Source organism: Crassostrea angulata, chromosome 1 (assembly GCF_025612915.1).
Source record: "Crassostrea angulata isolate pt1a10 chromosome 1, ASM2561291v2, whole genome shotgun sequence".
NCBI lineage: Eukaryota > Metazoa > Mollusca > Bivalvia > Ostreida > Ostreidae > Magallana > Magallana angulata.
In genome coordinates, this window is record NC_069111.1 from 40,570,416 (window position 1) to 40,584,928 (window position 14,513).

The 14,513-nt window shown below is 33.9% G+C and overlaps 1 protein-coding gene and 1 long non-coding RNA gene across 2 annotated transcripts in view; one reads left to right on the top strand and one right to left on the bottom strand.

The window, feature by feature from the left end:
- The first annotated feature begins 214 nt into the window (after nucleotides 1-214).
- On the top strand, nucleotides 215-12,596 carry LOC128181941 (DNA helicase MCM9-like). The gene is made up of 19 exons (XM_052850527.1): nucleotides 215-358; nucleotides 1,517-1,613; nucleotides 3,995-4,136; nucleotides 4,582-4,693; nucleotides 5,199-5,287; nucleotides 5,511-5,604; nucleotides 5,984-6,137; nucleotides 6,416-6,545; nucleotides 6,725-6,871; nucleotides 7,205-7,268; nucleotides 7,470-7,579; nucleotides 7,902-8,048; nucleotides 8,302-8,382; nucleotides 8,639-8,774; nucleotides 9,470-9,569; nucleotides 9,907-10,007; nucleotides 10,206-10,288; nucleotides 10,823-10,901; nucleotides 11,254-12,596. Exons 1-19 carry the CDS (start codon nucleotides 313-315, stop codon nucleotides 12,564-12,566), a joined length of 3,225 nt encoding a protein of 1,074 aa, XP_052706487.1. The 5' UTR covers nucleotides 215-312; the 3' UTR covers nucleotides 12,567-12,596.
- LOC128181961 (uncharacterized) overlaps nucleotides 6,788-14,513 on the bottom strand; it is a 29,926-nt gene continuing 22,200 nt past the window's right edge. The window contains exons 2-3 of the long non-coding RNA XR_008243385.1: nucleotides 8,594-8,752; nucleotides 6,788-6,899 (exon numbers count right to left, since the gene is read on the bottom strand). This is a non-coding gene — a long non-coding RNA (uncharacterized LOC128181961). The remainder of the gene's footprint in view (nucleotides 6,900-8,593; nucleotides 8,753-14,513) is intronic.

A 14,513-nucleotide genomic window follows, 5' to 3' on the forward strand; every position in this document is an offset into this window, starting at 1 on the left:
CTACAAAGAAAATTCCATGTCTATTTTTATAATGTAAACAAAGTCAAAGGTGATCATGGATAAACGATAGAGACGTGATACATGTATTTGTTCAGTTTTTCTTTCCCATTTAGATGATCATAATTCTTTTAATTTTTTCATTATCATTAAAATAAATATTTATATAAAATATGTTCATCTAGATTTTTCCGGAATGTTCTGCGGCACAGGTTTTGTTTACCTTTTTCATTTATCTTTTATCTGCGCGCGAATAATGAAAGTATGTAAACTGTTTTTGTCTTTAATTTCGTGATATCTCTCGAAAATAGGAGAATGGAAGTGGAAGACTCTTCTGGCGATCAATGCAAAGAATTGAAAGGTATATATAAACTACTTGTGGGATATGTTGGAGATTTACATACATACACCAATAAATACCAATACACAGATCAGCAGATTATTCCATTTTGAGAAGTGGACAGTCAGGCATGTGTCTAGGCTATGTCTGTCCTTTTTTCAAAAGAGAATAATCAGCAGGAATCTGTTGCTAATCCCGTTAATGTCTGGTTGCCTGGTTGTACAGGCACACAATTTTTTTCATGCTCCCTGACAAATGGGGGGTTGGGGTTGGGCAACTCTATCTTTATCAAGTTTATGTATAGTTAACAAAAATGTTTGCTGCGAGAAAGAGTGGGGAATCAGACCCCGGCCCCCTGATGCTACATGCCTGTTGTAATTGTCAATATCCTCTGATATGATTCCCATCTTGTAACAACAATACAATCTTACATGATTCAGATCCTACCACTCAAATGCCAGGATCAGAAAACAACACAAATCTCTCTGGAAAAGGACTGTTTTTTTTAAAACTGTTTAATAGACCCCATGTGTGTAACAGGCGGAGTACTGTCCAGAACAGTATAGGCACTCTTACAACCTTGCCTTCTTACAACCACTGTGCACTAGTGACCATTGTAAATTCTCATTCTTCTTGCATACAATAAGAGAATGGAGTGCAAAACCACAAGATATTGTAATCTTGCATCACAAGTGTCTAATAATCAGTTTTTATTTTTTATTAACATTCAATTTTTGAGCTTTTTACAAGCATTCTTTAGGAAAGAATGATAAATCAGGTGGTTGGTGCCATTACCAGGCAAAAGTAGACAGTAAATTAAACATGCATGTCAAGCTCAACATATTTACCAACAATTTTTCAAAAGCAATAGTAAAAATATGATTTTGAAGCCAGACAAACAAACATAAGGAACAGAATAAAAGGGCCAAAGTTACAGAACTACCAACATAAACATGGGTATTTTCATTCATCTGACATTCAAATAATGACAAAATTTATGTATCTAGACTGCTGTTGCCTGGCTAGTCGACAAAATAAAGTCTCAATGAAGGAATTACAACATTGAAATGGATTCTGGGTAATTTTGCTCTAAATTAAAAGGGATTATAAGTACAGTATCATCTTTTTTAAAAGTCAACGCTGTCTTGAATTTTTTCATTTATCATATTGGTCATATAGATGCATTGTTGGCGTTCTCCCTGGAGCATTACAAAGATGACTTGGTTGATATACTACTTCTTGAGGATCAAAACGACCATTTTTCCATCTCAGTAAAGTAAGTTCTGATTGTTTGCTCTTCATTAGTATACTGTATACCAGCCATTACCAGGCAGTCTTACTGTAACACATGTACATTTCACTTTGACTTTAAGGAAGAAAGAATACCGTAGTTAACAATGCAGCAATAAATTTGTAGAGTCAGCAATGATTCATTGCTGATTTGAGAGTTTATCATGTTTCAAATTCATTATTACTGTAGATTCCTAATTAAACACGAGAAATTAATTTCTGCATAAAATCGCAAGATTTAAGGAGTCTCGGGGGAGAATGTTTCAAACATACGATTTCCTTTCAATTTTTTACAATGAAATGTCAACTTATGAGTAAACTATGTGCAAAATATAAAGTAAATTGACCAGATAGTTTATATGTTTGTCGCGCTCAAATTTTGGTCGTATGTCCGATTCATCACCGACATTTTGTATAGGATTATACAGGAAAATGAGGGTTTTCATTTTCAATTTCATATTTAAAAAATTACAAACATACGATTTTCTTTAAATTTTCAGCGATGGAAGGTTAAAGTATAAAGTAAACGTTTTGCCAAATTAAAACGAAATTGACCGGATGATTTTTAGGCTATCCGTCCTCATAGTTTGATCCTATGAACGTGCCGTGGCAGCCATTTTACATTATAGAATTGTATAAAACAAAAGGATGTTTACGAATCAAAGAACTATATATGATAAGAGTTAAATTTGGCCCCCATAATTCACCATTTTTTAAAGTGTTTCGGTTACAATAAAATGTTATGTTATAATTTAGAAGAGTTCATATAAAATATATTTTTCACATATTTGTTTGATTTATTTGCACTCACTTGCAGTATATGACGTCAGAAGTGACGCTATTTCAAAAATTCAATCAAAATCAGTCGAAATTGACATTTTTCTCATCTTTTTACGAATGGGAAATAAAGAGCGCATGCTTGAACCAGGACAACTTTTTTGTCACTTATTAGTCTTGGCTAGATACATCTCTGATTAAGATATTTTGTTGGTTCAAGCATGCGCTCTATGTTTCCTGAAAGAAAAACCTCTTGAAAACAAGCTTTTTTATGCTAAAATGCAAAAATGGCGGGAAAAGGCTGTCTTTACAATGCCGTATTTCTAAATTGTGGGCACTTGAATCAAAATGAACATTAAGTTAAAACATCACATATATATCTGTACAAAGAAAACAAAGAATTACAGTAAAATAATGATATTACTTTTAGGGGGCCATTTTAGGCCCATACCATATATAGTCCTTTAATTTAATTTGTATTGGAAGAAAAAATACATTTCCACTCACACAGAACGTAGAAGGGTTGCGTATATGTTTTTATTTTGCAAATTATAGTTTTGATTTTAATTATTGACGCTGTAGTAGAAAATGCACGACGTTAAATTTTGTCAATTGTTACGTCAGAGTCTCAACTGACGTCATCCTAAGACGTTGACTCTGACGACAATAACGTTGATTATGAAGAAGTGGCGAAAAAATTAAAATACTTCTGACATTATTCTAACGATTCATTTTACTTAAAATAATTTTTTGATAAGTAATTTTTCTGAAATAAAAACGTTACATGATAACCTGTATCATTGAACATTTTAAAGGACTATGTGGGTTTTATGCATTTTGTGCCCCCAAAATCAAAGTTTTAGAAAGAGCTTTAAAAATAAGGTGAAAGATAGTTAAAATCATATTGGAAATAAAGATGTAAAAGGTTATCACTACAGTGACATTATAATGTAGAAATGACGTCATGAAGATTGCATTATTTTGATAAATTGATGTTTTGTAGCAAAATATGGGTGTTTTTTGATGGTTTTTCGACTGGGAAACATTGAGCGCAGGCTTGCTCAAGTACCATTTCTTAGTATAATGTGTATAACTATCTTAAGAAAAACATATGTTAAAATCACACTTGAGCAGACCTGCGCTCTATACTTCCGAATGCAAAATATAAGGCCAAAATGAGAATATTTTCATTTATTTGCAAATTTGCGGGAATTACGTCATTTAGGTGACGTCATAGATAAACAGCGAATGAGCAATGATGACCAAAATCATGATTAAAGTTATAGGCATCCTCTATACAATGATTTGTGAAAATTTTATTTTTCTACGATACTATTTAAAAATTGGTTGAAATCGGGGGCAGATATTTGACCATACCGCACATAGTCCTTTGTGTTTTACAACAGTAATGCGCAATACCCTGCGCAGAGGGCGCAAAATTTTAAACCCTCTACCGACCTTAATGATCTCGCTTTTATTTTTCAAACAGTTTTGAACTATAGAAGTACTAGCATAAAATAACTTAGGTATTTACATTATATTCATAGCCTCTGATGTTGTTATATCGATGTCATTTGTTTATCTGTATAGTGCCTTGACCCTCTTTGAGAACAACATGATGGTTTGTGACGTATTGTTGTCCTCCCCGGAGAAGACCTTGAACTTCTTTGACCTTGCCCTTATGGAGGCTCAGAGCGTCATCATGGAAACACACCAACAGAAAGAAGACATGGTAAAATGTCTAGTAGCCATTTGTAAATATTGAAACATACCCAGGGGTGAAATCAACCAGAGAAATTCATGTATGATATAGGATAATGTCAGGTAGCCTGTTTTAAAGAATAATGTTAATTAATTTTTTGGAGTTGCCCACATCATCCTAATTGATGAAAAAAATAATTAGATAAGAAATAATTACAAGTCCTTCTTATACTAGTATGTATTTAAAAAAGCCCCTAAAAGTATACAAAGAACTTAAGAATCAAGATCCTTATGAGCAAAATAGTATGCTGCCTGCTGACAAATACAGATACCCATAACATAAACATTTGATTATGATGTACTACAGAGTCTGTCACTCTCAATATATAATCACCTGCTTTTTATAAGTTTGATTTATTTTTTTTAATATTCATGGTTGTTGCTATTTACATGTGAGAATGAATTTCAATTTAAAGGGTGTGAAGAAGAACATCCATGCTCGAGTTATGTCCCTTCCAGTTTGTCCAGAACTACACAGAACTTCTGTACCCAGGGCAGGAGACGTTGGAAGTTTTCTGGCCATTACAGGTCTGTATTTACAATGCCGACCTTCATTTGAAAAAAAAATCTGAGTTTCAATCAGAAAAAAGCAGCAAAATAATGATCATAGCAAATATAAAGCACCACTGGCACGAGACCAATTCTTGCCAAGTACCATTTCTTGCCAGTGCATTGATACGCCATTGTTTTATTAACACATAAAATTATTCAGGTGTAAGAAAAATGATGTAACAATGCAGTGGTGAGAAGTGGTACTTGGTGAGAATTGGTTGCAAGCCAGTGTAATTGTTGATACCGGTATTTATTTAATAAAATGGAATTCTCATATTTAACCAAATTTTGATTTTGTATCAAGTGCAACTATTCATTCACATCAATCAATTATTATTATAGTAAGTGATCAATTTATTTCTGATATCGTTAAATCTTCAAACTAGGGAACATTCGATTCCATATTAATTTTCACAGCTGAAGTTACAAAATGACTAAGACTGTAGAAATTAAAATGTTCATGATATTTTTTGGTCAACAGGAACTGTAATAAGAACTACAGTTATGAAAATGTTGGAGCATGAGAGAGATTTCCTTTGCACCAAGTGTAGAAATGTGTGCTCGGTCCAGGTAAATGACTAATCATATTTTTACATAATGATGGAGTGCCCATATGCTAGAGGGCATCTAATGAATTTGAACAATACCAACCAAAAATTTGAATTATTTACAAAATATGTAAAATGATGAATTTTAAAGTTTATGGAACAAAAATTGCTATAAATATGTTCTGTTATGTCAAAGTTAGATCTAAAGAAATATATCAATCTTTTGCACTTACTTTTGATAATAGGCAGACTTAGAGCAGTTTTTCAATCTTGCCAAACCTAGCAAGTGTTCCAATGAGACCTGTAACTCTACAAACTTTACCCCACTGTGTGATACAGGTATGTTTACTACCCTACCAATGCAATTATATGTAACCTGTTCTACATGTACAATGTCATGTGTATGCATTACTATCAAAACTTTATTATTACAGGGTTGAAAACTTTCAATTTAATGGTTGTACAAGATTGCATATAAATTTGTACTCAAATTTTACACCTCCTACTGATACTGGCATATACCGTTATTTCTAACAGTGTGAGCTCGCTTAATGATTAGATGCATGTAAACAATGACTTTAAAAAGTACATGCTTGAACAATAATGTAAAAGCTGAGTTATCAAATCATGGACAGGTCTACCTGATTTACTGGAGTATTGAGATACAGGCATTGAGACCATCAGTTTGATTCAGTGCATGATTCTTTCTACATTGTAGGTGGTCAGCCCCAGAAGTGTCGGAATTACCAGGAGATAAAAATTCAGGAACAAGTGCAGCGTCTGGCAGTGGGGACCATTCCAAGGTCAATGTGGGTGGTAGTTCTGGACGACCTCGTGGATAAATGTAAAGCGGGTGATGATGTCATCATCTGGTAGGTAACAGATTGTTGTAAATACAATGTAAACATATACACTTGTATTCACAGTACTCATCAACTCTCTCTCTCTCTCTCTCTCTCTCTCTCTCTCTCTCAGTTTTGAGATAATTCATCATTATTTTGTCTGTGTACTTGTACTTCAAAAGTAAAAAAATATAACCTTCTGGCATTATTTAGAAAATATTAAAGAAGAATCTTAGATACAAATGTTTAAAATAATGCAAGTAAATTGATTTGTGTACACTTACACAATGTATTTTTTTTGTTTACAGTGGAACAGTGAGAAGAAGATGGCGTCCATCAGCTGTTGACTCTCGTTGTGACATAGAGATGGTTCTGGAGGCAAACCACATCCTGGTCACTAACGAACAGCGAAACTCTGTCCTGGTCACACAGGAGCTGGTAGGTTATTGGTCATCTCAAATCAACCCCCCCCCCCCCCCCCCCCAAAAAAAAAAAAATAGATAAAAAAATTCGAAAATTCCAAAGTACAGAACAGACTGCATAACCTATTCTTATTATTTATACTTACTGTAAATATTCAAGGAAAAAATCACATGTGTTTGGAATTTGAATTTTAGAAGTCAGAGATCATGAAATTTTGGGAAGATAATAGAAATGATCCCCTGAGTGCCAGGAATCAGATACTGGCCAGTCTATGTCCCCAGGTGTATGGTCTGTATGTGGTCAAACTGGCTGTGGCTCTGGTACTAGCCGGAGGGGTACAGGTAAGACTGGAAGCACTCAGTAGTCAACCTACATGTAGAATTACCGTAGATGTTTGAACTTATAATCACTGAGTGGTCACCGAGTGGTGATGTCTATACTAAATATATTTATTTCTTTGTACCTATATTTCAATAGATAGTATCCAATTGATTTGTTCAGGAATTGCATTAATTACGGTATTATATCTATTTAGAAATATATATTTGCGCCTGTTATGTAAAAATGCAAATATTTGCATCTGTAGAAAATAACTACCTGTAGTTTTCCAGTATTTTCATTATATTTGTTTCAAAATGTTTCCTTAGCACCTTTTACTTTCATTATTGTGTTAGCGTGTGGACGAGTCAGGCACTCGAGTTCGGGGAGAAATCCATATGCTGATGGTAGGAGATCCAGGTCAGTAAAACACTTGTTAGATAATGTAACAAAAAACAGTTTTCCTTTACTGTGTGAGTCGATGATGAAAGTTCATTGTTTTTAAATTCAGAAGGTAATTTTTTTTTAAAATCTGTTTATTTTTTTATTTTTGAATTTAAACATATTTAGCTGATATTACAAATTCTTGGAACTTTTATTGAATGACTGCTTAAAATATAGGAACAGGAAAATCTCAGTTTTTAAAGTATGCTGCCAAGATAACGCCAAGATCAGTGCTGACGACTGGGATAGGCAGTACCAGTGCTGGACTGACAGTGACAGCTGTCAAGGTCAGAGTTCATAGTACATGGGTTGGGTGTTATGGTCATCTGAATGGGAAGAATCAAAGAAGTAATAAAAACAATTTTGAAAACAGTTTGGTTTTAAAGCTCATCTGAATCGTCAAAAAAAAAATCGCAAATAATTTCAAATAAAATGAAGTTCAAGAGAAGAACTCATATGTTATAAGAGCTTGTCGTTAATCCCATTGATAAAATCTATGAAATGATAAAAAAAAAATGAAATTATAAGTGTTTGAAGGAAGAGTATTTTATGACATGATGTTATAGCACTGATTTTGACCCGTGTCTTATCGTTGATCCCCTTCATTAGGACGGTGGCGAGTGGCAGCTAGAGGCTGGAGCTCTTGTGTTGGCGGATGGAGGGTTGTGTTGTATTGATGAATTCAGCAGTATCAGAGAACACGACAAGGCCAGTATCCATGAAGCAATGGAACAACAGACAATCAGTGTGGCCAAGGTGATATGATGAAGTAAAAATTACCGTAGGTGTGCTGAGTGCATGTATTTAGACTCACAAGTGGCTGCCATTGAATAGTTATTGCAGTATATATTGTATGAATTGCATATAGAAATTGTTTACATATTTTACATGTAATAGTGTGTTTAAGAAAATAAAGGTATGTTAAGGGATAGCAACTTTTCCTGTGTAAAGAGTCCAGTGTTTCTTTTGAGAGCTTTCACCACAAAGTTCCTTCCCTTTTCTATTACAGGCTGGTATGGTGTGTAAGCTGGATACCCGCACCACTATTTTAGCAGCAACTAATCCTAAAGGACAATATGACCCTAACCAGGTAGATTACTATTATACATGTACTAAATTATACTTTTTCAAAATTTTTGGGAGACTGAGCATCAATCTAATCATTCTTGAATACACGTGCTTTCAGCAGTGAAAGTGATGGTGGAATTCATTCATAGTTTAAATATCAACTGCTGGTTTTTAATTCTAATGTATAAAGTATAACCAATAAATATAGCAATTAATATTTGATGAACATGTACCCTATTGCTCAGAGTGTATCAGTTCTTTTTTGTGTTCTGTGACAGAGTCTAAGTGTGAACATCGCCCTGGCCAGCCCTCTCCTCAGTAGATTTGACCTCGTCCTTGTAATGTTGGACTCCCAGAATGAAGAATGGGACAGAGTGGTCTCCAGCTTCATCCTAGAAAACAAAGACCCCTTAGGTTGTACAAAGAGTAGTTAATTACTGTAGATTCCTTATTTTACGCAAGTATTTAATTCCACAATTCAACCGTTTTGCATCAAATCGCGAAAATGTAAAATAAAAAACACCAAATTTCTATCATAGCTTCATTAGTTTACATCTGTAAGAAAAATAAAAACGGAGATTTTAAAATCTGCGAGATGTGCTTCACGGGGAATTTTACGTGGACATTAATTTCTTGCATTTAATTATATAGGAATCTACAGTAATGAAGACTGTCAGTAACTTATTTTTACCCCTCCCTCACAACCTTTGAAATAGAAAAAAAATTATCATGTCTTGCTGAATGTAAGCAACCAAAACTAAATTAGTACCTCTTATGTTTGATGAATGTAACAAATTCAATATGAACTTGTTTTTACTGGTATTTTGATTCATTACTTTATACTGTAAAAGTATTACATTTTGCTGTGTATTCTTTTTAGCATTTTTGGCAGAAAGCCGCTTCTGTTAAGTGAAGTACATTGCAAAATCTTGGTAGAATAGGCACATTTAGAAAAATTAATTCAAATCCACGTTAACTTGTTGAAAAATGATTTTCTGCCAAATACTGTATCTTACACACTAAATATTATTCGTGTACAGTATATATCTTTTGAAACAATATTGCATTTACAATGAATATTTTCCTCTTTAAGGCAGTTTCTATTGCAGGTGATGTTGATCCAAAGGCAGTCTGGAGTATGGAGAAAATGCAGGCTTATCTCTCTTTGATAAAAACCATCAACCCTGAACTGACTGCAGATGCCATTAGGTGATGAATTTAGTGGTCTTTGAATTATAGGACCTTTTGAATGGACAGCACTTCAAATTCGTATGATTTTAATTTTTATGTGCTCTATGGACCAAGGCAATAAAATCTTGTGATGTACAGCAGTGGTTTTTTCCATTAGGCTGTAATTTTGTCTTATCCTGTCAAAATTTATGTTGCAGGGATGCATCAAAAGTTGATAATGAGCTAAAAGGTTGCTTTTGACATGATGATGTATTATGGTCTTTAGTCACAAAATCTAGGAAATAACAGTTACGAGCGATGCACATTGGTTCTGTTTATGAAGACCTAGTTCTCATTGTATAGTATAATTTGACAGAGTACTCGGTCAGTATTACAAGGCACAGAGGTCAGCTGACGACCGCAATGCCGCCAGAACCACGATGCGTCTTCTACAGAGCATGATTCGACTTTCACAAGGTGTGTAAAAGTTTTTGCTAACTATGAAATGATTTCCAAGCTATCAAGTTTCGAGTTGTTTTTTCATCCACATACCGCTATGTTTATATACTTGAGCTGATTGATACATGTAAGCATGCAAAACAAAGTCAAAAGTTAACAGTGCCATTACTGTTTTTCCATTAAACTGGTTAAATATCTGGTTTGACTATCGCACAGCCCATGCTCGGCTGATGTTCCGAGACCTGGTGACTGTGGAGGATGCTGTTGTCGCTGTCACTCTGATGGAGTCCACCATGCAGGTAATCAATACCCCATGTATCACATACTGTATACAGGAAAATATTCGCCCTGTCTTGTTTTTGCCCATTTGACCTCTTTGTCAGTGGGTAAATTTAGGACTAAGTGAATTCCACTGTCTCATAATATTTTGCTTTAAACACAACTCTGTCTGCGTGAATTCAAGACAGGGCAAAACCGTTTGCTAGTGTAGAAGGGCAAAATTTACATGGGGCAAAAACAACTGTATACAATAAGCTACTGTAAATGCCTTATTTTATGCGAATACTTAATTCCGCACTTCTGCTGTTTGTCTGTCAAAGCGCTAGAATATAAAATCATGAGCACCAATTTTTAGTAATAATATCCTATAGTTCAAAACTGTCTGACAAATAAAAGCGAGATTTTAAAATCAGCAAGGGTTGCTTCTCGTGATTTTTTACGCGGATATTAATTCCTCGCATTTAATTAGGAATCTACAGTATTCTGGTTTGGGAAAATTTTGAAAAATGAAATTATATCAAAGTGTAACTGTATGAGATTTTTTTGTATTGAAGGGAGCTGCTCTACTTGGTGGTGTTAATGCTCTACATACTGCTTTTCCTGAGGATGCCATTGAGGAATACAAAGTGCAAGGTATGTACACATGTATTGTGATATCATTCAATATTTTAATGAATAATATTTTAAGACTATTTGCTCTTCAATAATTGTGTAAATTTCAAAATGAAGGAACCTTACTAGATTTTCTCTGTGGAAAATAATTTCAATTGAAAATGTAAACCAAGTTAAGACAGGTGATTTTCATGGATTTTTTAAAAATAATATTTCAATGTGAAACTTAAAATCAAGTATTTTGCAAAATAAATCCTCTGGTTCCTAGGAATTCGCTTTAACAAATTTTTAATGTAGCCCTAAATTTGCTATTGATAATATCTTTGCTTATTATATTTCAGTTTTGCTGCATTGCATTTACTTTTTATTGTAGCTGACCTGGTTTTAAACAGATTAGATTTACCAGATCTTCTGCAACAAGAAATTGAAAGAATAACAGTTCTTGAGGAAGCTAAAACAGAAGAGGCTTCTAACACACAAGCACAAGAAACAAATACATGTATACAGCAAATAAAGCAACAAAGTGAACAAAGTCCGAAACAACAGCAAGGCAATCAGTTGTTGATGTCCCAAGACAAAAATAAAGAAGATGAAGGGAAGAAAAGCCAGCAAATCAGTAATAAACTGTTTAGAACTGAGGACAAAGTGTGTGATACGTCCCTCCAGGATCTGTTCAATTTAAGCACTGTAGAGGATTATGGGTCCCCAAAGTCAGACGATCGGCCAATGACCTCGACCCAAATTCCATCTGCTGAACCAAGGAGGTCATTTGATGTATCTGAGGTTACCTGTTCTGTGACCAGTGTTAATCCGAAGATCCCGTCTCCCGTTTCCACAGGACAGATTATGGAGGTACAATATAAAGAAAATGGTGGACATGATCAGGATGAAAATGTTGAAAAATCTGAAACACAAGCTGGAAAACTGGTTTATACCAAAGACAGAGATCACAAAATGTTGATTAGAAAACAAAAGAACAAAAATTTAGTTACAAATTTGAAGCAGATGATGGAGGCACAAAAAGATACATGTAGTGAATCAAAAGAAACATCTGTTCAACATGGTGTCCATGATGAGGAAAAAGCATCGCAGCAAAGAAATAAAAAAACAAGAAGTCCCAAAAAAAACAGTGCAGGGGATAGTTCCTTACAAGAATCATGTGTTGTTGGGAATTCTTATGAAGAATCAGATAATAAAAAGGGAATTTCTCCATCTACACTAACCAAACTAAAGAAATTTCAAAGGATAGAGGCAACTACAGATTCCACAGATACTAGTGATAATAGTGATAAAAGCTTCAATAAACCGCAGAGTAAAGAAAACCAAGGTCCATTGAGTGGATACAGTGAAACTATGACAACCAAAGGAGAGGCACTATCTCAGAGTTTTGATGAAAAACAACAGCCATATTCCAAAAATATTTTTAGAGTGGATAAGAAAACAGTGACAAACATGAATGATTCTCTAGACGATTTACTGAATTCTCCAGAATCTACAAAACTATCGGTTCCAGAGAAATTAAACAGCAGTGCTGTAAAATCTCTGACTTCAGGTCCATCATGGTTAACTAAAGTTCAGTCTCTAAAGTCTCCATTATTTAAGTTGGACAATGGGGACAATGATGATTTAGATGATTTAGACATTGACTTTGATTTTAATCCCTCAAAAAGAGTCAAAATTGGATAATAAAATAAATACAAAATACAAAAACTGTCACATTGAATTCTTGTTGTATAGTAGATGCATTTTATAACCAATGCAATAAGTAGTAAGGGGTATAATATTTTGACCTGTCCCGTCCGTTAATCCATCAGTCAATCTAGGTTATTTTTTGATCATGGCAACTCTTCTAACATGTCGATTAGAAATTCAAGAAACGTTGTACATGTAGTTCATTATGACATACATTATTGCAGAAAATTCATTTAGCTGTAATTTTCTGAGATTTTGTCCCTTTTGAAATCAAAATTTTGGCCAGTGTTAAATATACTACTGTCCAGAAGTTGATCAAAGCAACTTCACTGAATGAATAGAATTTCAAGAAACTTAGTAGATTTACACTAAATTAAATATTGAGAAAATCTTATAAAAACTTTTCCCTGACACTTCAAACTCTATAAAGATGTTTGTCACTTCCATTCCATGATTAAGACGACCCATACTAAATTGATTAACGGTAGATTAGATTTATTTGCGTTTGTTATCTAGCTCGGCGAAATTCGGCTCGGCTAGAATACTCGAGATATGTAGGACATTCTGAGTCTCTCACATTGCCATATGAATGACATTACATCATATTCAAAATAAAATCACCATGTTTAAATAAAAATTATTCATTTTTATCACAGATTTCTATAAATACCCAAGCGGTTTCCAACTCGGGTCGTACAGATCAGTTTTGACGCTGTAGACAGAGCTCGGGGAAAATACTACTTATCTAAATGACCACACGAGTTTCCATTAAACTCAAATATCGCAAAGGTATAATGAGGGGCAAATGTCGCTTGACACTCATCAACAAATGCGAGACTCAAGCGACACGTTGCATCAGTTTAATTTACAAAGAGGAGTAGGACGGAGATTAACCGCAATTTTTGACAAGCAAATAACGCAAATATTTTGCCACCTAATTTTTTTTTTGTGGGGGAGGGGGCGGATATGATTTATAAATCAGTTTTCAATATTTTTTTACTGTCTCAAAAAAAAGAAAAAAAGGTTATAATCCTCTTTAAAAAAAAAAAATAAAATAAATTTTTATTATATACATGAATATTTACGTTTTCCAACCAGTTTTATATCTAATTGCAGTGACAAAATATTGTGTAGCCTTCTTTCTACATTTCTTCGTGTTTATTTTTGATGAAGAATATTCTTAAGAAAGAAATGTCGAATACTGGATGCGTGTTCAGGTGTACAATGTACGTTAATTCTAAAGATCTTTATAAAAACACTTCAAAATTATCAAGTGTGACGTATTCATCTTAAAACGTGTCAACTATATGGAAATACTATTTCATACCAAAATCCTAAAAATTAGGTTAAGTTTAACCTGCACTTTTACTTGCTTCGATAGATTTTTAGCAGCATAGTTCTTGAACTGTACAGATAATATAGAGTTATTGCTCTTTTGACCAGTATCTTGCTTACTCCCCCCCCCCCCCCCCCCCCCCCGCGCACACACAAGATTAATTTGACAATAAATATAAATACTGTTGTTGATATTTGCCAAGCGTCAATAATGCATGTAAATTATTTAATGAGGTAAAGAAAATATACATCAGATCTATCCTGAAATTTTATATATGATATCAAAAGCCATAAACTATTTTTAGGAGAAAAAAATTCGATCTCGAACACTACTGCCTTTAATGAAGCTAGTGTTTTTTGATTTTTATTTTTCGTAGTAAAACAACTAAACATGAGATACGCAGTTTCCATAAATGTCATTTATTTAAAAACGACTTTTAAGTGAAGAAGAGTTCAATATATTTTAGCTTTGACATTTCAATATTTTCTAGCTTTAGGCCTGTATTCTCATACAAAGCTCTTCTTCTCAAGGAGATTAATAAAGTCTAAAAATGGCCACGGTCATACAGCGCTCTTAAAGGTTGGGTATCTGTGAAATCAGACTAT